General features: G+C 35.6%; 1 protein-coding gene across 2 annotated transcripts in view; it reads left to right on the top strand.

Annotated features, from left to right (window-relative positions):
* Positions 1-25653, top strand: part of LOC136024740 (tau-tubulin kinase homolog Asator-like) — a 132122-nt gene that overhangs the window by 15706 nt on the left and 90763 nt on the right. For both annotated transcript variants that reach the window (XM_065700186.1, XM_065700177.1), the window contains exons 4-8: positions 6519-6730; positions 11669-12110; positions 16865-17152; positions 23232-23410; positions 24909-25032. In XM_065700186.1, the coding sequence (XP_065556258.1) occupies positions 6519-6730; positions 11669-12110; positions 16865-17152; positions 23232-23410; positions 24909-25032 (1245 nt within the window). The remainder of the gene's footprint in view (positions 1-6518; positions 6731-11668; positions 12111-16864; positions 17153-23231; positions 23411-24908; positions 25033-25653) is intronic.

The following is a 25653-nucleotide window of genomic DNA, read 5'->3' as shown; positions in this document are numbered from 1 at the left end:
GTATAAGATAATACTCGTGAAGAGATAATTGACTTATTTATTTATAAAAATTCCATTTTAGCCATACTTTTGGTTAAGCCAGTTGGAAAAAGCCATTATATTTCTTTAGTATTAAAAGCTAGGATGCGCCTAGCCTTAATATTTAGCTAAGGAATGTTCTGCGGATGACAGATTGCCAAAGATTGTTCGTGTCGGCCAACTGTTTATGGCCAAATGAATTGCAGATCGTACTCAAATGGGGTGGGTGAATTTCGTAAGGAAAGATTCTTGGGGGGGGGGGAGCAAAGAGGTATGCTTGAAATAGATTAGGATGGAGGAGGAGCGTGCGTAGCTGTGTTGGCCTCAGGCGGCTTGGTGCTACAGTGATATACTAGTAGTAGTACTAAACCAGTGTTCAAATAAATTAAAATTGGAGCGAACATGATTTTGGGTGCTTTAATATGACTCTTTTAGATATCAATTTTTCAGTAGTGAAGGGTTTGTAGTGCAATAAAGTTATTTTACCCTTATCAGAGGCAGTGGAACAGTACTGCCTAAGTAAAGAGACATGTGTGTCCAATATATTAGTTATTTCTCCTTCCCTTTTTTCACCTGCCACTTTTTATAAAAGAGGCGACATCGAAGAAACTCGAGAGGATGCTCGTTCGATTGCAAGTTGAAAGATCTAGGGCTCTTTTTAAAGGTCAGAAGTAATTGGAGGTCAACCCACCACCCTCCCATTCTCTTTTATTCCTACCCAGTCCCACGTAATGCCCATGATATTATATCAACATTTTTAGGTTGTGCTTTTGTTCAGAATAGATGAGCGGTCTAACAAATATGCCCCAAGAATGCCATGATCCACCCAGCTTCTGAGGCAAGGGTCGTAAGGGTCGTAACGCTTCTGAGGCAAGGATCAGCTTCTGAGGCAAGGGTCGTAAATGATGCAAACTGTTAATTGTTTATACGTAGGTCTTATAGTGGAACAAAGGGGGTTTTTATCTGGGGTGGGCCATTGGCTATGGATTTTCAGATATCGTTTTTTTGCTTTAAGGATCACATATTCTGCTCTGGAGGGGTTTTAGGAGGACTGGAAACGGGTTGAGAATTTTTTATTCTTAATTAATCCGAGTTTCAGCGTCAATAAACAAAAAAAAGGACCAAAAATCAAAAATGCTTAAAATAACGATACAATTCAAAAGGCAAAAATGCAGAAATTAAACTCTCAGGATGTTAAATTATTCATTAATTAACTGTCTTTTTATTAAATTCGTCAAATATGCTTATATAATATAGTACAGTTTATTTGACACAAAAAAACCTCAGGACTTGTCCACAAAAAAGAGAACAACATGCAGATACAATTAAAAGATTCAATTTAAACTTTTGAACAATAAGATAAAAACAAGAAAAAACATCATACAGAAACACAAATACAAATAAACAAATTCATCATATAACACCCTCACGGTTGGCCATGCCTAACCGTGCCAAATTCATAATACTAATGTATCAACCACTCCCAGCAATATTTCCACCTGAGGTTTATCCCCCTCATCCATCCAAAAACCTTCTTTTGGAAAAACTATTAAAAAGTTTCTTCATATCTGGAGGTATAGTAGCGAACGGGGGACAAGGTAGAACATGCTGAGAAACAGCCTTTTGAGGGCGGAATCTGGGTGTTGAGTGTCTTTTGGGAAAAATGTTTCTAACGCGAGGGTTTGCTAGCAGTGCGAGTGCAAAGGTCATTACATTTTTTGAAAGATGAGACACAAAATACCTCTCATGCACGCTAGCGTTTCTAACCCAGCCTTTTTTTTAGAAGAAAAGGATATAGAACTTTAATTTTTTGTTAATTATTAGTAGGGCTCTGTTTTGGATAGATTCTATTTTAAGCGATTTTTACCTCGAAAGACCAGGGTACCTAATCGGACAAGTATGTTCTAGACAAGGGCCGACAAATGAAGTATAAATCCTTTGAAAATGCATAGGAGGGATGCAAAATTTATTTAGGAGCTTAAAGAGGAAGATAGGTGCATTAGCTTTATGGATGATATTATAACATGGATAGAAATTTTGTTTGAAGGCACAGGCCTCCCAAACAATGGGGACCGAAAAAGGGCTAAAAATGATTTTTTCGACCAGTTTAAAACTTATATTCTTAATTCTTTGGGCCAAGGAGGCCCCGATGCAGAAGGACAAATTTGGACCCCCCCCCCCAAAAAAAAAAAAATACTGGACACAACAAATGGCTGGAACAGGACCGAAAATTATTTTTTCCAGCCACTTCGTATGAAAAAGTTGGTCGTACAAACTCAGGAGCGGGCTTATTTGATCGGAAATTGACAGCTCTAGTTACCTTTTTAAGAGCCCCTAGAAATCGCGGGTAAATAACCTTCCCTCATGACCTTTTCTGCTACCTAGCCTCCCTTAACCTCCAATTTTGAGATAGCCATTTTGTCCAGAATAGTCGAGCAGTCCAATATATATGTGCGACTGGCTTGAGACTTACAGGAATTGTGCGTTGGTCTAAAAGAATCACATGTTTTTTTGTGGCCTGGTATGGAAACAGGTCGAACACTTTTTATTCCTGATTACTCCAAATTACAGCTGTAGATCCTTGGACGAACAGGAACCTAAAGCATACAGCACAAATTGGTTTGGGGGCAAGGGTCCCCCGAAAAAGATCCCAGATGGGCTAAAAAAAGTTCTTTTCCGTCCAGCTCGAAACTGATATCCTTTATTTCTTAGACAAGGGAAACCCCAAAGAAGAACGAAAATTTGATAAAAAACTATTGGATCCCTGCAATATTGGGACCAACAAAGTGTGCGAAAAGGACCGAAAACTGTTCTCCCCCGCCGCTTTGTATGAAAGAGAATATTACAAGAATTTACGAGCAGGCTTATTTGATTGGGAACTGACATTTGCAGTTCTCTTTTAAAGGTTCAAAAGTGATTAGGGGGGGGGGGAATTAGCCTTCCTCCGATGCTGTTTTCTGCTACCTAGCTCCCTATAACCCCCTAGACATTGAATTAAAATTTGAGATAGTCATTTTTGCTCAGAGAAGTCTCCAGGGCTGACAGAATTGTCTCCGTGGTTGATATTTCCCCCACAGCCCAAAAGACAATGGCTTTAGATTGTGTAAGTTAACCAATGTCGAGAGATAGGTTTCAGCAGAAAAGGCAGTCACGTTTGATTTTGGTTGTCTGCTTAGCTAGGAGCTCTTAGAGATCGCTTGATAGACCAAGATTCCCAAGATTTCTCAAGGGTATCAAACAGTTCGTGGTAACGAACTGTAGTAAGGAGCGACCCGGCTCAATAGTAACCAAAACTCTAAAAAAATGAATTTTGATATCAATAGCTACATCAAAAGAATTGCATTTTAATGCTGATTTTAAATATATAAGTTTCATCAAGTTTAGTCTTACCCATCAAAAGTTACGAGCCTGAGAAAATTTGCCTTATTTAGGAAAATAGGGGCAAACACCCCCTAAAAGTCGTAGGATCTTAACGAAAATGACACCATCAGATTCAGCGTATCAGAGAACCATACTGTAGAAGTTTCAAGCTCCTATCTACAAAAATGTGGAATTTTGTATTTTTTTGCCAGAAGACAAATCACGGGTGCGTGTTTATTTGTTTTTTTTTTTTTTTTTTTTTTTCTTTTCCCCAGGGGTCATCGTATCGACCAAGTGGTCCTAGAATGTCGCAAGATGGCTCATTCTAACGGAAATGAAAAGTTCTAGTGCCCTTTTTAAGTGACCAAAAATATTGGAGGGCATCTAGGCCCCCTCCCATGCTCATTTTTTTCCCAAAGTCAACGGATCAAAATTTTGAGATAGCCATTATGTTCAGCATAGTCGAAAACCATAATAACTATGTCTTTGGGGATGATTTACTCCCCCGCAATCCCTGGGGGAGGGGCTGCAATTTACAAACTTTGACCATTGTTTACATATAGTAATGGTTATTGGGAAGTGTACAGACGTTTTTAGGGGGATTTTATTTTGTTTGGGGGTGGGGCTGAGGAGAGGGGGCTATGTTGGAGGATTTTTCCTTGGAGGAATCTGTCATGGGGGAAGAAAAATTCAATGACAAGGGCGCAGAATTCTCTAGCATTACTATAAGAAAACAATGAAAAATAAACATGAAAACGTTTTTTCAAATGAAAGGAAGAAGTAGCATTGAAACTTAAAACGAACAGAGATTATTACGCATATGAGGGGTTCTAAAAATACTTTAGCATAAAGAGCGAGGTATTTAGGAGGAGATAAATACCTTGCTCTTTATGCTAAAGTATTTTTTAGTAATTTCAACTATTTATTCTGCGGCCTTTCTGATTCAGGGGTCATTCTTAAAGAATTGGGACAAAACTTACGATTTAGTGTAAAGAGCGAGGTATTAACGAGGGTAAAAATCCCCTCGTATACATAATAAAAATATAAGGTTATGAAAGTTTGTTACGTAAGTTAATTCTTAAGTTACGTATATTTTTTACTAATAAAAACGTTCGTTGAAAATTAAAAGTTCTAGTTGCCTTTTTAAGTAACCGAAAAATTGGAGGGCAACTAGGCCTCCTTCTCCACCCCTTATTTCTCAAAATCGTCTGATCAAAACTAATAGAAAGCCATTTAGCCAAAAAAAGAATTAATATACAAATTTCATTTTAATAATTTATGTGCGGAGAGCCAAAACCATTCATGCATTAATTCAAAAACGTTCAGAAATTAAATAAAAAAAAACTAATTTTTTTAGCTGAAAGTAAGGCGCGACATTAAAACTTAAAACGAACAGAAATTACTCCGTATATGAAATGAGTCGTCCCCTCCGCAATCCCTCGCTCTTTACGCTAAAGTTTGACTCTTTGCCACAATTCTACTTTTTAAAAAAATTTAAAGCTTTAGCGTAAAGAGCGAGGGATTGCCAAGGGGACAACTCTTTTCATATACGGAGTAATTTCTGTTCGTTTTAAGTTTTAATGTCGCTCCTTACTTTCAGCTAAAAAAATTAGTTTTTTTTTTATTTAATACTTTTAGGAACGTTACGCATACTTGAGTAAATTAAAAGACGATACATGCACCCGAATTCTTAAAGTATCTGCAATGTCTCGGGGTTGGTTTGAAGGATTGAATTAAAACTTTCAGGCAGTGTTGAAAGAAGGAGGGGGGGGGGGGCAAAATATACCATAAATGTTCACTTCGGGGAGGGGATAGGGGTAAATCAGAACATGCTATTTATATCCGGGTTATCAAAATAACATATCTGCACTTTCTCCGCACTGGTGTGTAGCGTTGATTGAAGCTTTCAGGTACTGTTGGAGAAAGGAAGGGGAAGAATGGTGTAGGCAGACTTCAGATTTTTTGCTAGTGAACAATTCGTTATTTGATACACCAAAATTTTTTAGAAACTTAAAGTCTATACACGGTTAAGTAGCAAGATAAATCAAAAGAGACCAGTCAGCTTATAAAAATGGCGTATCTGAAATATTTAGGGAGCAGCACGGGTTATCAAGTTGAAACTCTGAGGGGTGTTGAGTTGGAGAGCAAGTGGACATTGAATTATGACTTAGGGAGAGAGAGTAGAACTAAAGGAAAAGACAATGGGCATCTTGGTTATAAAATTACCATATCTGTAATGTTTCGGCAACAGCGCGAGGAATATAATTTCAAGTAGTCTTGGAGAAGGAAAAGAGAGGGGCAAGGGACCTCCAAGCTATGGATCGGTGAGCGGGGCTAAACATATTTGGCTCCAGTAAATCTAAATGTTTTTCAATTATAATCGGCTATGGGAATTAAAACCTCTTCACGGTTAAGTAGTGAGGTACATCAGAAGACGCTCCCTTTTGTAAGGTTATCAAAATATTATATTTTTGGTACCTTGAAATTGCCTTCTTTAGATCAGACTTTCAGGTATCTTTTTTTTTGGGGGGGGGGGGGCATGAGGATCTTGAATTTTGCTTTGATGAGAGAGAAGGACTAATTATCTTTTATCTAGAAGTTGTTAAACCGCTTTGGCTCTTTAAGGTCCTGTGAGCCTAGAATATATTTACGCGAAGTAGCAACGCAAATTGAAAGAATCTATATAGGACCAGGTTAAGAAAATAAAGTATCCGTAATATCCCAAGGATGGCTTAGCAGAACGATTTGGAACCTTCAGAGAATATTGGGGTGCTAGGGGTTCTCAGGTGGACCTTAGATTTTATATTAAGGGGAGAGGGTAGAGCTATATATATGTTGACACTATATATGTCCATGGTATTTAACTAGCACATCTGTAATATATCAGAAACGGCTTGGGGATGTAGTTGAAGCTTTCAGGTAGTGTGTGTGGGGGAAAGAGGAAGGCATGGGGAGTATATATTTTGTGCTGGGGCGGGTAGTTCTGACATAGTTCTGGCAAAATTTCTATTGATGTAGTGACCTGTTTTTTTATTTAGTTCATAAATTTTTTCTAAGGTTCAGTAGGATTTCCAAAAATTCAAGTTGTTCTGCAAAAGCTCAGAGCTAAATAAACTATTTAATTGTGTTTATTGTCCTAGGCAAAGAACATGTTTGCCGTTTTCTCGGGTGTGGCCGCAACGATCGTTTCAACTATGTGGTAATGCAACTTCAAGGAAAGAATCTAGCAGAGCTTAGGCGAGCACAACCTCGTGGTGCTTTCTCGCTTTCCACAACTCTACGTTTGGGATTTCAAATTTTAAGAGCTATTGAGTCCATTCATGAAGTGGGGTTTTTACATAGAGATGTCAAGGTAAGTGAATCTATTTGATGGTAATTTTCTTTTTTGATGTTCCCAAATTTGCCTGAACTTTTATTTTTTACAGTAAGCATAGATTTGTACAATTCATCAAGTTTAAGCGCATGCGTATTTAGAGTAAAATAGGTCCAAAAGTTAACAAAAATGTGAACTACCACATTCTGAAGACTGCACAGATATGCAGGGATTGAAGACTTTCCTGCAGCGGAAGCTGCACCTGCGTTGGCACAAGAAGGTGCTGAATCCTATGGTTATGTTCCAGTGCAACCAACTGAGAAAACTCAGCAAAGTCTCCACCCTAATTTTTTGATCGTAATTCCCGTAATTTATAGAATTTTAGATTATTTGAAGACTTATTGGTCTTTTCTTGTTTTTATTAACTTATGTCTGTATTGACTTATTGTCTTTTCTCTTGCTAAGTTGAAAGTAAAACAGTTCAAAATAGGGATGATACCTTTTTATTGACAGTGAATAGATATAAAATTATTTAACTGGATATAAAAAGGTATCATCCCTATTTTGAACTGTTTTACTTTCGTCATGGAAAGGCAGTGTGGTCTTTGAAGTTATTTGCTGAGTTGAAATAAACTAGCGAAAGAAACCGGTTTACAGTGCGTCAATGCATGAACAACTTGAGCGGTAAGGGGCATATCATACAAGTACCATGTATTCTAATAAAAAATTCGAGAGTCCTCTACATATAAAATTCGTCCAAAAAAATGCTCGTTAAAAAAACTATTTAAGATAACTTATTGAGATAAGCATTTCTAATTGCCTTTTTGAGTTAATGATTCCTGACCAATGGTGCTAAAAAAGGAATCAAGGTTGAGGTTAATTTTTTTAGCACTTGAATAATTTGGGTGGGAGTGAAAGAAATACTCTTTAATAATCGGTCCGGAGGGCTGGATAGATTCTAGAAAATCCACAATCGTATTTACGAGGAGAGGATCTCTCCACCTCCACCTATTAAATTTTTTTTTTTTTAGAAAAAAAAATGCTGAAGTTTGAAAAAAATTGTTTTTTTTTAATCCAAACCTTGTTTCATTTGATCCTAGATTAGTCTTTTGTCTGGCTTAAATTTTAGACTTTGCGACCCCGTGTCTCCTAAATAGGGTTAAGTTGATTTTATAGTTATTTTAACTGCTAATTAATTTCATTGTTTTCACGAAGTAGAGAAATAACAGCAACAAAAGATACAACATTAGTCCAACACACAATAAAAATGTACCATAGCAATGGAAAGTCAAATGTTCTGGCTTTATGTGCACTCATAGATAGGTTATTATGCAAAACGGCTTGGGTGGGGGCTACAGAATACTTTATCTTCATTCAGCCTTATTATTTATCATACGTGGATGCGAATTATTAAGACACGAGGTTTATTGTCTGAAATCTAGAAATCATTTTGAAGAATAAGGCTGAAGATAGCAGGACAATTTTCTGAAAATATAGTTTTCTGCTATGCAGTTCCTGCACAGTGAATCACTTCCAACGGACACTGTAATTTCTGTAGCCTAAGCCCAAAATCTCCAATATATGCCCTTGTTTGGATCTTACCTTATTTCATCGTATTAAGTAAGCTAAAGCCTAAGAGGGTGTAACTGTAACCTCCCTTACTAGTAAACAGTAGGCTAGATTTAATTGCTTTGTACTTTTGCCTCACTAGTAACTCTTTGGCTAGGTTACGTTTCACTGTAAAGATATTGTTACTAGGCTTGCAATTGCCAAACTATAGTGAATTGTACATAAATACAAGCTCTGTCTAAAAGAGTCGAATAGTGAAGGTCTGGTCCTGGGTTGCACAGATCTGATATCTAACTGCCATGAAATTTATAAACTTCATGCCCGTTGACTTAATATAAATAAACGAAGTAAATAAATAATAAATTTTAATATAAATAAATAAACTTAATATAAACGAAGATCACACTGTCTTTCCATCATACAAAACAGGAGGAGATAATGATATTTTATTCAGTATGAAATCATTTTATACATCAGCTCTATTTGCAAGTATTTATATCAAACATCATGAAAATTGGGCACTTAGCTTGTATTTTCTTGAGTATTTGTTCTTGGGGGTATTTCATGGAGAATTCCATATTATGCCATAATTATATCCAGTAGAGTTGTTAGCTAGGTGAAATCCATAAAAGTCAAGAAACTTAATGTCGTAATAGTTGGTTTACTTGGTTGGTTTTGAATGAAAATATACTATATTAAAATGAGCTAAATAAAAAAAAAACTTTATCCCGCAATCATGCCTTATCCAGGGAAGTGTAGGGGGTTTGAACAGCTCATATCCGGCTCGTTAATTTGTATAAAAAAAAAAAAAAAAAAAAAAAATGTATGTCAACAAATTTTTGATACGTTTTAAATTTTTTTATGGAGAGATATGGTGAAGGTGAACTTAACGATTTTCTAGACCGTCTAGACAAAGACGATAGAAACCTGCAAAAAAATGGTTAAAATACTATTTCTATATTTGTTGATTATGCGTAGCATAGATAAGCTTGTTTTTACAGTTTACAGAAAACCTTCGAAAAATAATAGAGACCTTCACTTCAAGTCTAATCATCCGCCACAGGTAAGAGGGGCGTGATAATACTTAATATGGATCAATCGCTTAATATCTGTTCATGGTCATATATTCAAAAAGAGTTGGATTGTGTTAAACGTATACTTTTTGAAAATGCTTAATATTTTAATCTAAAAATTTAATCTAAAAATTTTGAATCTAAGTAACATTTTAATATTAATATTTTACTCGGTCAAAGATCGAATAGACATTCTCTTGCAGCCGCAAATCTCACGGTGATGAATGGCTACGATGCGGCACCAAACTCCTAGAGTTTAAACTGGCGTTTCCGATATCCATTTCTAGGCCCTTCAGCCAGGAAGTGTAATGGGGGTTGAGGCCAGCCATCCTGTGCTTTCGCACATCCCTTCTGATTACCTCCCCCAGATTTCGACAGGTACCCATTTAGAGCTGGTTCGACTCTGGCTGAGCTTACAGAGTCACGCCACTGACTCCCATCCCAAACCAAATAACTAGCCACATCAGGAATCAGACCCTCGCCCTTTGGACAAAGGATGCCAAATCCAGTGCGCCAACCACTCGCCTAGGATGACTAGTCTCATACCTGTAGATGATTTGAATAAACCGTAAGCACGGTTTACCTCTATTACATTGCAAAAATTACGTCAACACTGATGTAATTTAAGAGTAGACTGAAGAATCACCTTCTGAGTAGAAAATAAATAAATAATTTAAATGGGATGGCTTATTGATTTGTTTTTTTTGTTTTTTTTTGTTTTTTTTTGTTTTTCTCTTCTTATTCTTTGTTTTCCTCTTGTTTTCTTTTTCCCACTTTTTTTGTTTCATTCTGTTTCTTTTTTCTTTTCTTTTTTTTTCTTTTTTTTTGTTAATGTTGTTGGTATTGGTGCTCATTAATGTTTATCAGCCACTACTAACAAGTCTCTGACTTTCTAAAGTGGCTGATGTGGTTTTTTTTTTGTATATTGATGATATGTATAATAAAAGTGTCTCTCTCTCTCACTGAAAATAGTCTGTTTAATAAATAATTTATCTGTTATTTTAGCTAGTATTTAATTGTTATGAATCTTCTCAAATAGGGTAAATAGGGTAAGATAAAACCTTCTCAAATAGGGTAAAGATAAAACCCTAGCTACTCGTCGAGGGGCACATCAAACACGGTCAGTTGTGGAAAATGTTAGGTGGGTAGAATTCTCCAATTTTAAGAACACGGTTACAGCAGCACAAAGAAAGAATTAAGCGCTAATTTCTAATAATAGTTCGTCATCTTTTGATTCAGCTTTCTGTACCCACACTATTTAAAACCCCAATCATTCCGTACTCTTTGACTAAACAATTCTAATTAGCAATGATCTAGGAATCCAACAAATTGTCTGCGAAGGAATTGAAATCAAACGGAATTTAAATAATAATACATCCCTGCATAGAGACTTTGGTCAACCCGAGGTTCACAAAATTCATCATAAAAAATTATTTAACATAGAATAGAATTAGAACCAAATCAAAATGAGCCTGGTTTCGAAAGAAACACAAGATTAGCAGCACAAGGGGCAAATATTGCCATAAGGAGTAATTCTAATTTTTATTTAATTCAATTAGTATGAAGGAACAATTTTTTTTGGCAGTCTTGGCTGAACCTATGTGAGGTGAGGAAGCTGACACTCTTCAAAAATTTGCTTTTGGATTTTAGTTCAAAAATTTACTTCATTGATGAGATTCGTTGAATAATTATGTTTTCTTTTTATTTGTTTATATTGTATTTCTCTAATGACGGCTGTTACATGTATAGCCGAAACATCAGCTTACGTTATATTCACTGCTTTATTCACTGTTTTCATAAATTTCTCGCTATCTCTTGTTTTGTTAGGTTAACCAAGTACGTAATTTACTACAAAATCTTGGCATTTAAGAAAATCTTGAAAAAAAACCTAAAAAAACTTGATCAGAAAAGATTTAGCTAAGGCAAAAGCCACATGAACAAAGCTCGTGGACTAAATTGTCTGTTGGGTCTAATTTTGCCAGTATCTCACATTGCCAGCGTACTTTAAATTTAGTGGGTTTTTCAACTTACCAAAACCAGCTAGGACAGGTTACGGAGAAATAGAAAGATTAGTTATGGAAAATGTTGTAACTCAAATACTCCTGGTTCTTGAAGGCAATGAAGAAGTATGCTTGAAGCTGCATGACAATAAATAAAATAAATTAGTTTTTTCATAATTTAATCTTGAATCAATATTACTTCATGGGCTGGTTTTCATGGGAGCGCCAACAAAGGAAGATATATTTTTGTTAATTTTTTTAATAAAATATATAATATTTTTATTGGCTCCTAATTTGATATGTTTCCTTATACTTAACACGTTTAAATTTTGTAGCCGTCAAACTTTGCCATGGGACGTTTACCTCATACCTCACGTCGAGTGTATATGCTCGACTTTGGCTTAGCCCGTCAGTACACAACAGCATCGGGCGATGTTCGACCACCTCGTCCTGCGGCTGGTTTTCGAGGTACTGTCCGTTATGCCTCAATAAATGCCCATAGGAACAAAGAAATGGGAAGACATGATGACCTATGGTCGTTATTTTATATGCTTGTAGAGTTCGTCAATGGACAATTACCTTGGAGGAAGATTAAGGATAAAGAACAAGTTGGACTGATGAAAGAGCGATATGATCATCGACTTTTGTTGAAGCATCTGCCTTCTGATTTTCGACAGTTTTTAGAACACGTCCAGTCCCTACAATACTCTGAAAAGCCGGATTATAATATGCTTGCTGGCGTCTTTGAACGTTGTATGAAGAGGAGAGGCGTTAAAGGTGAGGTTTGATTTTAGATTAAAAGTATGGTTCAGCATGCCAGTATTACTTACCTGCTAAGCACAATTATTCGTCACCGAGTTTTTCAAAACATAAATGCCGTTAAAGATCAGTAAAATTTCTACCATGAAACGCCGTGGATAAGGGACACAGTCATTTTTCGCTTGCTATCTCCCAAGGTTAGGAGACACAAAATTAGGTGATATTTATTTTACTTACCCAACTAGGCAGGGTTACATACGCAGGGCTGTTAATAGGGGCCCATGATGAAAAAGGAAGCTTTTAAGTCTTGTTTTGGTTGGAAAAGTATGGCTAATATAGTTCTATCTGATCACTTTATGACAAAATAGTGCAAGGCATTAATCATACCTTTAGTCTCTTTATACATCCTGTTTAAAATCTATTTTATAGAGATTTTCAAAATCTATTTTCAATATTTACGATGACTCATGTAACTAAATCCCATCTCAGATGAGGTAAATGTAAAGAATGTGGCATTGGACTTCAGAGTCCCTACCGGTGGTCCCGATCTCCGTTTCATGGCCCTTCAGCCAGGAACCACTCGGAGATATAGGATACCAAGCAACGTTGTCTCACCTGCGTTTCTTTTATGTATAAAAAGGAACGTAGGTATTTATCTCCTGATGACGGTTATTTTATATGTGATAGAAATATCCGTAATTTTTTGTCATTGTTTTTCACTGTCTAATAAAAAGATCTATCCCTTTTTGAACTGTTATTTGTGCGTATAAACAAGAAGATGTATCGATGAACTAGAAATAAGCCTAATAGCTAAGTATTTGTTATAATTGAACAAAGAGGATGAGTCGATTAAAGTTAATAAAACAGGTAAAACCAAAAAGATTAAGAAAACCCCCAAATAATAACTAAACACGAAGCCTTAAACTAAATAATGGCAATAAAGTAACTAAACCTAAAACAGTAACTAAACACTAAACCTAAAACTTAATAGTCGTAAGAAAGTAACTAAACATAAGTAGTAACTAAACACTAAACATGAAACTAAGTAATCGTGATAAACTAACTAAGCCTAAAGTTGTAACCAGAACACTAACTGCAGCTTTGCTTTTAGCTTTCTATAGGCTGAGGGGACTGAAATCTCTGCACCATCCCACCCTTGCAGAAATGGGAGTAAACTTTGGGGTCTTTCTGTTTCAGTATCTGGGTCAGGGTATGATTGAACAATTTAGTTTTATTACTTATTTTACCAGTTAAAGTCATGAACCCTGTTTTCTTACTTAAGCTTGTTCCTTCGTCAAAAATGTGAGATGTATTTACATACGAACGATATACGAAAAGCAAAATATTTGTTTGTAGTTTTCCTCAAATAGAGCGGAAAATCTTGCGTAAAAGTTCGTATCTGAGTCGGTCCTTATACTGCAAAGATTGTGGATTTCTACACCTTGACGTTTGTGATGCTTTTATACAGTTTGTCTTTTTAGAAAGTCAGGATCTTATATGTGAGTCATGTACCAAATTTCGCCGACACTCGCAGAGCTGTGTGAATTTGGTAGAGATTGCATTGTGTCTTCTAACTGTAAAAACTACGTACTTCCCGTGTATTCCCATTGACAAGATGAAAAAATAGCTCTATTACCCTCGTGCAATATCCTCAAGTACCCCCAAAGCTCCCTATACACATGAATATCCCAATACTGTTCACTCCCGTCCTCCCTCCTGGTAAATTCTATCCACTTCCCCACGCCAAATCAAAACGGTACTCCCATTAACAAAGTCATCCTCCATGCCCAGTGAAACTCATACAGCCCCCTCCCCCATGTAAGGGTTCCAGCAGCTTTGTCAGCACAGGTTCAGCTGAATCTTTAAAGTTCAATGGTCCCTACCCCATTGACATTTTACAAAATCCTAAATGATCAGATTCAGAATCGATTCTTCTTCCACCTGCTATTGCCAAACTTTGTCTTTGCCTTATTGGCTACAGCTATTATGCTTCACTCTACTACTAAGGCCAAGGGTATGAAGGTAAAAGTTTCAGGGAATACTTAGAGAGATGCTGAACTAAATCAAAACACGCTATGGGTATGTCAATTTTCAAAAAATGTACCGGTAATATCTCAGGAACATTTTAGAGCAGTAAGTTGAAACTTTCAGTGTCCTATATGCATAGTCGGAACTATATGCATGCTACTGGCAAATTCTCTAATAAACTTTACGTTCATCATTTCTTTGCAAGAATTAGCGCCTCTTTCTGTTAAACTGTTGCCAATATGTCATATGCTAAAATATAACTTTCTACCATAATTTTTTGACAGCCATAAGGAGCCTCCCTTGACACTCGCCTGTTCCTGGCTATGGTTGGAAGTAGCAGGGTAAATCTACCTGATGAATGGAGATATATTGATCATATGGCCCACTAGAAGCCAAGCTTCTTGGGCTTAGTAACCGCTGTACGTTTGTCATAGTTGTTTTTTAGTATTAATAAAATGATTAATTGATTGATATGTCTAACAAATAAAATCAAATACAAATCTAGACATATATTTGTTCTAGAAATATGTCTGGTATGTCTGTTCCAGAAGTTTGGAAGAAAAATATAAAAAGTGTGCATTTGAGATTCTTGATTGCATTTCTAGTGAGACGTAAATAGCGACGAAGACCACACTGCCTTTCCATCACAAACACACATTTCCTTAAATAGGGACTTAGGAGAATATTCACTAAATTCTCTATACACAAATTTAATCAAAAATGACCTTACGAAATATTATAAAAACCAATAGATATTAACACAGAACCTGTCATTAATAGACCTACAAGATCAGCAGCCAAAAAAGCAAGATTGACATTAAAAACCTGTTTTTAAATCATTCTCTTTCATTTCATTGAATTGCCTCGTTTCATCACAATTTATTTATCAGTCTTGGCTGAACTTCTTTGAGGTAAGGATGCTGGGACTGTTCTGAAAAATTTTTCATTATAGTTTTATCCTGTTGTAAGTTTTTCTGCTTATATATCTTTGTATTGCTGAGGACAGCCCTTGGACATAGGGCCGAAATATTCATTCTAATTTGTTTCCCACAGTCTTGAGAAATTCCCTATTGTTCTTCTTGTTTTTGGTGTTTGTGATTTCTAGTGAAGAGGTAATCAATTTTTTCTTATAATTTACCTAGGAAGGCTGTGAATACTTCACGTGCTGCCTTTCTTTATACTCTTTCCAATTGTAAAAATCGTTTCGGTCCACTTCGTACCCTGAAAAGGGGCCTCAAAGGGGAACTTATTTCTCTCACCGCATAGAAAAGGAACTATTGCTAGAAATGGGTTTAAAAGTTATTAAATATAAAATATTTGTTCATAAATCAATTAGTAGAAAGTAAAGCATTTCAAAGACACTGATTTATCACAATCTAGTTTCACAAAAATTTGAATCTTTAAATATTATCTAAAATGTCAAACTTTTTCCTGACATCTGTCGAGACGATCGCGTTTTCTGGGAGATAAACTTTGCAGTTACCTAACAATAGCAAACGGAAAAAAGTTTGCGAGAAGTTTCACATTGCTTTCAATATTCTTTTTTTTAATTTAGTTTTATATATTTTTTCAAGTTTTAATAATTTAATTCTTCTTTCTTTTTTGTTCTATATACTTTTCAGTTAAAACATTCTGTAATTTAGCTTCTTTTCATAATTTTTGTAGAAGGAAGGCAATCGGTTGTTTTTCATTATATTTTCCTTTTGCAATTGTTATGCTACGGTAAAATTTATTGCGCAGAAAACATGCCCTTAAAAAACAGCCGTTCGAAAATACAGACTTTTATAAATTTAGATGCTTATTGGCCCCAATAAGGGCTCAAATGAATTTTCTCCTGGAAGCGATTATATATTGGAAATAGTCTAGAAAAGGCATCAAGTAATGTACACTTTCTTCCTAGCAAAATAAATGGGAACAAACCTCCAGTTTTCACTTTGAATTTAGTGAATAGTTCTCATCTTTTCCCCTGAAAAAAGCAATTGTAAATTGCTTAATTCCTATAAATTCCTAATTACAAACTCTTAATTGCTTCATAAGTTGTTTTAACCTCTTTCAGGTGCATTTATGATTTTATTTTTGTCACTTTTTTCATCATTTGACGATTGCTGTATTTATCAATATTTGTCATTTACTACACGCTTTCCCTAAATTTGTCTTTAACCAACCATCTTTCTTATTTTGCGTTATTGAGTTTTTTTCACATATTTCATAGTTTTTGTCTTAGGGTATTTAGTTTGACGGACCTTTGCTGTTCGCATTTTATCAATTTATTTTATTATTGTATTTCTTGAAATTTGAATTTGTGGAATTTTAATCTCTTTCAGGTGCATTTATGATTTTATTTTTGTCACATTTTTTTTTTATCATTTGAAGATTGTTGTATTTTATCGATTTTTGTCATTTATTGCACGCTTTCCCTAGATTTGTCTTTAACCAACCATCTTTCTTATTTTGCGTATATTAAATTTGTCACATATTTCACAGTTTTTGTCTTAGGGCTTTTAGTTATTCGAACCTTTGTTGTTCACATTTTATCAAATTATTTTATTATTGTATTTCTTGAAATTTGTGCATTGTGTTAGTTTTTTTTCACGATAAATACATGATGAACAGTTGTCACTTGTGAATCACTTCGAGAATAAAACATAGCCTCCTCTTGCTTTTCATTCTAAATATTTTTAAACCGCTAAAAATAGTTTTTTGAATTTTAAAATAACTGAAAGTAAAGTGCTATTATTTTGTAGACTCTGATCCTTTTGATTGGGAAAAAATTAATCAGGATCCATCCGCTGTAACGACATCGACAATGTCTACAACACAACCAAGCAAAGGAAATGCCCAACTAGGTGCTACCCATATTATCAGTGAGCAGATGAATGACGACCATGTAGCCATCACCGCACAAGATAACCAAAACGAGGAAAAGGGAACGGGAACATCCCCAATGGAAGTAGCTTTACCTGTTCAACTGATCGAAGAATTGACACCTCAGAAGACTGCTAGTCCATCAAAAACTCAGCCACCAGCGTTGGGTAAGATTTTATTTACAGGTTGTCTTAAAAGATCGACTTTTGTGTTTCGAACTCGAGTCTTGTAAGTGAGGCTTGTAAGTCGTTCTGTTTTTTGTTTAGCAGGTCGTGTTTTGCTGCTGTTTATATGGGTTGTTATTATGGATTTATTTTGAGTCTCGGGCTATGCAAAAATGTGATATTAAATTCCTGCTTCTCACCACATAACACCGAGCTTTGTTGTTTCAAATGATTTTGTCAAACAGTATGTCCCTAAATCACTATGTGCAGGACTAGTCACGTCTGTCCCTAAAAAGAATAATGACCCAACGATATGGATTCATATAGACCTATAACCATATGCCCTATTCTTAGCAAGTTACTGGAAAAAAATAATGTGCCCTTTTCTACGAAAGAAGTGTGATTTTAGAGAAGTGTGAGGAGCAATATTAAAACTCGAAACGAACAGAAACTATTCCGTATATGAAGAGGTAGCCCCCCTCCTCAAGACCTTGCTCTTTACGCTAAAGTTTGACTGTTTGTCCCAATTTCCAAGAACAACTCCTGAAACACAAGGGCGGTTTAATTAGAATATGAAGTTTTTTTTTTAAGTGCCAAAAACTTAATCGTGAATACCAAGGTCTTGAATAAGGGGGCAGCCCCTTCATATACGGAATCATTTCTATTCGTTTTGAGTTTCAATTTTGCTCGTTACTTTCAGTTGAAAAAAAACTTGTGTGAAGTATATCTGATAATATGTGTGAAGTGTGAAGTATGGTTAGGGGTATAAAATGCGTATTCTATGGTTTTGTATATAGTGAAACGACATAAAATGATGAAAAAAAGTCTGTACATATGCGTAGTTGACAAATCTAAACCTTATTACAGTACAGGTCGAAGGAAAATCTACTTACCCCATTTTACATTCACAATCATTAGTTGCTTTATTAAGCTGTGGTACTAGTGGTTTATTCGCGCATGCCTCTGGAATTGGTATCAGAACTCGATAGTCCCGATCCGTTCTCGTGATGGATTGACAAACCCTATTCTGGTGAAGTGTGGAGTAAAGCAAGGCTCAGTCTTAAGTCCATTCATGTTCGAAAATGCACTTAGAACAGCGACAAGGAATATCCCACCACATATTATTGATAGTCATATCAATAATAATAATATTGAATATATCGATAATGCATATGTATTGATAGTAGTCACATGTCGTATGCAGATGACATACTTCTTCTCATTGAAAACCTGTCCTCGGCCTTGCTATTGAACACCACAGATCTGTAGGAAACTAATCTCTCTTTTCCTTTTTGTATCTTATAAGGAAGAAATTTTACTGACTAATTATCTGCTAAATATCTCAGCGCATTGAATTGATTTCAGCAACTCAGCTGATTTCCGCTTTATGAACTGATTGGAGAAACTAATCTCTCTTTTCCTTTTTGTATCTTATAAGGAAGAAATTGTACTGACTAATTATCTGCTAAATATCTCAGCGCATTGAATTGATTTCAGCAACTCAGCTGATTTCCGCTTTATGAACTGATTAGAGAAACTAATCTCTCTTTTCCTTTTTGTATCTTATAAGGAAGAAATTGTACTGACTAATTATCTGCTAAATATCTCAGCGCATTGAATTGATTTCAGCAACTCAGCTGATTTCCGCTTTATGAACTGATTGGAGAAACTAATCTCTCTTTTCCTTTTTGTATCTTATAAGGAAGAAATTGTACTGACTAATTATCTGCTAAATATCTCAGCGCATTGAATTGATTTCAGCAACTCAGCTGATTTCCGCTTTATGAACTGATTGGAGAAACTAATCTCTCTTTTCCTTTTTGTATCTTATAAGGAAGAAATTGTACTGACTAATTATCTGCTAAATATCTCAGCGCATTGAATTGATTTCAGCAACTCAGCTGATTTCCGCTTTATGAACTAATTGGAGAAACTAATCTCTCTTTTCCTTTTTGTATCTTATAAGGAAGAAATTTTACTGACTAATTATCTGCTAAATATCTCAGCGCATTGAATTGATTTCAGCAACTCAGCTGATTTCCGCTTTATGAACTGATTGGAGAAACTAATCTCTCTTTTCCTTTTTGTATCTTATAAGGAAGAAATTGTACTGACTAATTATCTGCTAAATATCTCAGCGCATTGAATTGATTTCAGCAACTCAGCTGATTTCCGCTTTATGAACTGATTAGAGAAACTAATCTCTCTTTTCCTTTTTGTATCTTATAAGGAAGAAATTGTACTGACTAATTATCTGCTAAATATCTCAGCGCATTGAATTGATTTCAGCAACTCAGCTGATTTCCGCTTTATGAACTGATTGGAGAAACTAATCTCTCTTTTCCTTTTTGTATCTTATAAGGAAGAAATTTTACTGACTAATTATCTGCTAAATATCTCAGCGCATTGAATTGATTTCAGCAACTCAGCTGATTTCCGCTTTATGAACTGATTGGAGAAACTAATCTCTCTTTTCCTTTTTGTATCTTATAAGGAAGAAATTGTACTGACTAATTATCTGCTAAATATCTCAGCGCATTGAATTGATTTCAGCAACTCAGCTGATTTCCGCTTTATGAACTGATTAGAGAAACTAATCTCTCTTTTCCTTTTTGTATCTTATAAGGAAGAAATTGTACTGACTAATTATCTGCTAAGTATTTCAGCGCATTGAATTGATTTCAGCAACTCAGCTGATTTCCGCTTTATGAACTGATTGGAGGAACTAATCTCTCTTTTCCTTTTTGTATCTTATAAGGAAGAAATTGTACTGACTAATTATCTGCTAAATATCTCAGCGCATTGAATTGATTTCAGCAACTCAGCTGATTTCCGCTTTATGAACTGATTAGAGAAACTAATCTCTCTTTTCCTTTTTGTATCTTATAAGGAAGAAATTGTACTGACTAATTATCTGCTAAGTATTTCAGCGCATTGAATTGATTTCAGCAACTCAGCTGATTTCCGCTTTATGAACTGATTGGAGAAACTAATCTCTCTTTTCCTTTTTGTATCTTATAAGGAAGAAATTGTACTGACTAATTATCTGCTAAATATCTCAGCGCATTGAATTGATTTCAGCAACTCAGCTGATTTCCGCTTTATGAACTGATTAGAGAAACTAATCTCTCTTTTCCTTTTTGTATCTTATAAGGAAGAAATTGTACTGACTAATTATCTGCTAAGTATTTCAGCGCATTGAATTGATTTCAGCAACTCAGCTGATTTCCGCTTTATGAACTGATTTGGGTTGGAGAATTCAGAAAAAAAAAATATTAAACAAATAGGTTTCTTTGGTCTTGGGATTGGAGGGCTAGAGTAGTTAAGAAAAGTATTGTAAGTACGATTAGGTCGCTAAAGAACTTCAACTTCTTCGCATACAGGCAACGGTCTACTTAACTCAGATACGGATCTACTGAGTCTCTGCCTTTGGCTGGGAGTAAGTGTTGGGATGTTAAAGTTTTGATCTGTGCCAAACGAAGCTTTGAAAGGGTACTTTCCGGAATAAAGTGTACCCGACACCTAAACTTTTAACGCTGTGCATATTCCTTTGAACGGTACTCTCTCAGAGTGGCGAATATGGTCCAACAGTTTCACGGTACTTTTAAAAATGGAACACATAAGTCTTGCTGTTTTGGAACACAAGTCCACTGGGCTCAAAATGTAGTTTCTCAGAAATAATTAATAATTACTTAATAGAATATTAATATTTAATAAAATTATTGATTAATAAAATAATTCATTGATTGATAAAATAATCAGTGAATTAGGAAAGAGTATAAAAAAAGAACTCAAATGATGTATCCGCTTTCATAGTTGCTAAATTATGTGGAAACGTAAATGTTTACCATAAATCTACCTGAATAGAATTTATTTAAACTGTTTAAGTTTGGATAGCCATAGTTGCAATTGTTCCCCATTCCCATAGGCCTATCTTACACATAAACTATCTGTAACATAATCATAAGCAACATATAAATAATTAGCAGAGTATACCACTACGCATTTAAGTATTACCAATGGATCAAATGTGAAGTATTCTTCAAAAGGCCTACCTTGACATATGTCAATGGATATCAAATTCCTAAAACGAATAGTTGAAAAGGGGGACGTTCGCACAAAGTTTTTTCAGAACACAAAAGAAGAGAGAGAGCAGCTCTGGGCGTCAGTATTTCTACTGCAATGAACAGTGAAAGTCATAATCCCGATCATTAAGAAAAATATTGAAGTTATTTCAGTTATTGAAGTTATTCAACTCTGCCAGTTCGGCAGAGTTGTACCGGATTTCCGACTTAAAGAAAAAGTTGTACCAGAAAGAAGTACAGGTCGAAGGAGAATGTACTTAATCTGGTTCAATTGTACCACCCATCGCAATACTGTTGGGGGTGCAATACGGGGTCGAGGGCAAATCGTCTAAAGTTTCCCGTATCTTCCTCTAGATTTCTCCAGGTACTCATTTGGCGATGGGCGACTCTGACTGGGCTCAAGGAGTAACGCTGCTGACCCTGTTCCAAACCAAATCACCAAACCAATAACTTCAAAATAACAAAAAAAAATTCGTTTGTATGCATTTCTGTTACATTTTTACAAGCCAGACAAAAATTGAGGTGGGGGTTCATTTTTCTTCGTTTTCAGCATTAGCAAGCAAATTATTATGTTCGGGTGCATAAATGCACCCGAAATGAAACATCCTTTACCTATTTTGATTTTAATTGATCCCCCTGGAGGAGGTAACCTTTAGTTAGCTTATTCAACCACTTATTAACGCCCCGAAATATCAATGTGTGGAGACATGAAAGCTTCGATCGGCACCTTCCTGACAGTACCTCGGCACCAATTTTGGTTAAAAACTGTTAATATAATTCAAAATTGTAATATTTAATCAACCTTTACAGTTCAAAGCATCCTATCATTTGGTTTGTTTCCTTGAGGCAATGACACATCAAAGCAAATATACTGAAGAAAATTTACTGAATTTGGTTCAACTTTACCACCCATCGCAACACTGTCGGAAGTGCAATACGGGGTAGAAGGCAAATCATCTGAAGTTTCCCCTGTTTTCCTCTAGATTCCTCCAGGCACTCAGTTGGAGCTGGGTCGACTCTGACTGAGCTCATGGAGTCGCGGCGCTGACCCCCGTTCCAAACCAAATCACCAAACTTCAAAATAGCATCAACAATTTGTTTGTATGCATTTCCGTTACATTTTCACAAGCTGGACAACATTGGGATGGGGGTTCAAACCCGGTACCCCCCCTGGATACAGGCTTGGTTTCAGTCATGTTTTACCTAAGACCCTATTAATTTTTTACTTTTCGGAAATCAAGCTGAGGCCCAACAAAAATGACTAGCCTTTGGATGGAGTAGGAAGATATAAGACAAGTTTCAAAGAAAGTCGGAATTTCGAATTTTCTTTCGAAATTAAGCGAAATTCTGAATATTGAAGAGGGTGTCAGAGGAGCATACGCAGCTTTGTTGGCATATGACTTGGATGACTTGACAGATGAGTTGATACATCAATGAGATGTGAATAGTACTGGTTGTGGGAAGCCCAAAGCGATTAAGTTGTAAGTCTAAAGTGTTTTTGCGTCTGGACACTTAGCAAAGTGCAGTTTTCATCTCATAATTGGCAGATTTTAAATTTTTAAGCAACTCCAACGTGCATCTTATTTCCAATTACAGTGCTCAACTATTTCAAAGAAACCGCAATGACTTAAAATCAAATATAAAGTGCTTTTGACATGTTTATTGACATATTATGGCATTCTTTAATGACAAATGCTTTAATGACAAATGCAAACCAAAAATGCTTTTTAACAATTTGATCCTGGAAATATGATATAAGTTCTAGTTATGTACATATATGTTTATCCTATGCCATGGAAAGTTCCCTATTATTTGTCATACAGGCATATGTGCAGGAAGAAAGGGGGGCTTCGGATCACTACCTGAGTTAGTTTTTTATTCGTCTTGATTATCCAAATAGGCCTTAAAATATGTTTTTTGATTGTTTCCTGAGCTTTTTATTTATAATGAAAAATTTGTTTGTTGTAACTTATGATATTCATAACTGTCATGCTTAGGTGCTATAAGCAAGTTAGCGGAAAGTTTGGTGAGTGATAAAACACCGAAGAAAAGACGAACTGATATCGATCATAAAACAGTGGCAGCTGTCTCGGAAGAGAATCTTGAACCAAAGAAGCTTCCAGATAATGAAAATGAAGAAAAACAAGATCAGGATGCAAGAGAAGAAGAGGACCAGGTACGCATGCACAAATCATATTGACCTGTATGCTTCAGCTAATTTAAACAGCATAGGCAGACGTGCTGTTTACCTTCTCGGGCCGATAGGCTCGTGAAGCTTTGTGTTTCTTTTTGGTCGATTAAATAAAAAACAACAACAAGTTCTTTCAACTGAAAGTAAAAAGCAATATTGAAACTCAAAACGAACAGAAATGATTCCGTATGTGAAGGGGCTGCCCCCCTATTCAAGACCTTGGTATTCCTGATAAAGCTTTTGACACTTTAAAAAAAAATTATATTCTAATTAAACCGCCCTTTTGTTTCAGGAGTTGTTCTTAAAAATTGGGACGAACGGTCAAACTTTAGCGTCAAGAGCAAGGTCTTGAGGAGGGGGACTACCTCTTCGTATACGGAACAATTTCTGTTCATTTTGAGTTTAATATTGCTCCTTTCTTTTAGTTTGAAAACTTTTTTTATTCAGTTTCTTATTGTTTTTAAATAATAGCGGTAAATCTTGCTCACCCTCCATGAAAAATTCCCTTCCCCTACGGGAAACTCCTCCAAGGAAGTTTCTTCCGCTTAGTATACATACCATCTTAAAATCCCCTTCGGGCAATTCCATCCTCGCTGACAATTCCCCCCCCCTCCGTGAAATTTCTTGCGGACTATTCAGAAACTACAACACCCCCAATTGCAATTGAACGAATGAAGGATATCCTACTAAAGCCAAAACAACACTATAAAAGAGGGAAAGAAATGAAGAGAAGGGAAAATAATGAAAGAGACGCTATAAAAATCATATGGAATCAAAACATTGTTTAAAACATCTTTTAAGGTACCAAACGAGTGGCAACTTTGAACTGACCCAGGTAAACCATTATGACTCGCAATGGCAAACTGATGCACATGTAAGGATATTTAGAAAATTAGGGGTCCACCAAGAAAATTAGGGGTCCACCAAAGGATATTTAGAAAATTAGGGGTCCACCAAGATGGCAGGAGACAGCCTGCTGACAGGATTATGAATTTGTGAAGCAGATCATGCATTTTTTTTCCTTCCGTAAACCTTCCACAGAACTCAGTATTCTATGCTGATTCTGAGATGGAACTCAACCTCCACCCTAAATCACCCCTGTCCCTTTGCCCAAGAAAGTCTTTTAGGGTACGATGGCAATGACTTGCTAGTATAAACTAGCCATGTTGTAATGTTTTGAGCAATTGTTTAATTTTTTGACATGTTTTTTTTACACTTATTGCGTTTTGATTTTGAAGTATGGATTTTTGCTTGAGGAGATGCAATATACCAAGATCCACCTTTTACCTTGAGCTATGGAAATCGGACCGTCTGAAGAAAATTCTCTCGGGGTAAAACGACGAAGACTTGCATAGATAGGCTATGTTTCATTGTTCTGGGCTATGTCTAAATGTTTATGACTATATTTCAATATTATTTGCCTGCCTTTAATTGTCTCCGTCTATCATATTTTTATCAATTAGTGTGATTTTGTCATTTACAGGTCGTTCCAGTATCATCAGCGAGAGAGGTTGTCAAAAATGGTGGGACTACTTTTGCAAATGATCGTCCCTGTCCTGTCGTCGACACGGAGGTTAGCATGCATTCAGTCGAATGCTCCAGACCGGGTAATTAATGACAATTCTCATATACTTAATTTGTTTCAATTGTATTATCATTATTCGCATTGTAAAAAAAACGTAATAATTATTTATTTTGTGCATTTTGTTCTTTTTTTTTTACTGAGACTGGATGAAAAATTTACGTGTTTTATGTGCACTTTATGATTAAGGATTTATTACGAATCAGCTGTTTATTTTTTATTTTTTTTTATTTTCATTTTTGAATTTTCATTTTGATTTTCATTTTTGATTTTTCATTTTGATTCTCATTTTTGATCAACTCTTTAGGAATAACTTGGATGATTTTACTATAAGTATTTGAGTCCAGTAATTTCTAAAAGCAGGCCCAAATACGAAACCAGTGGAAAGTAGCTCGAATCGGCGTAAAATAATACCGAAATTGGCAGCTTACATAAATAGAGACTTTTTTTTTCAAAATGACCATCACAACATCTAGAGGAGTTAAATCCATATTTCAAAGTAAAAAAATCTATAAAGAAAGAAAGAATAACATTTTTACAGAAAGAGGGGAAATAGGGAGTGATTTAAGTTTTAGATGTTTACATTGAACATAATTTCACTGAATCATTAGCTATATAAATAGAATCATTTATAATAATATAAACG

The sequence above is a fragment of the Artemia franciscana genome, chromosome 1, assembly GCF_032884065.1.
Source record: "Artemia franciscana chromosome 1, ASM3288406v1, whole genome shotgun sequence".
In the NCBI taxonomy this organism is placed as follows: domain Eukaryota; kingdom Metazoa; phylum Arthropoda; class Branchiopoda; order Anostraca; family Artemiidae; genus Artemia; species Artemia franciscana.
This window is presented reverse-complemented; position numbering and strand designations above follow the sequence as displayed.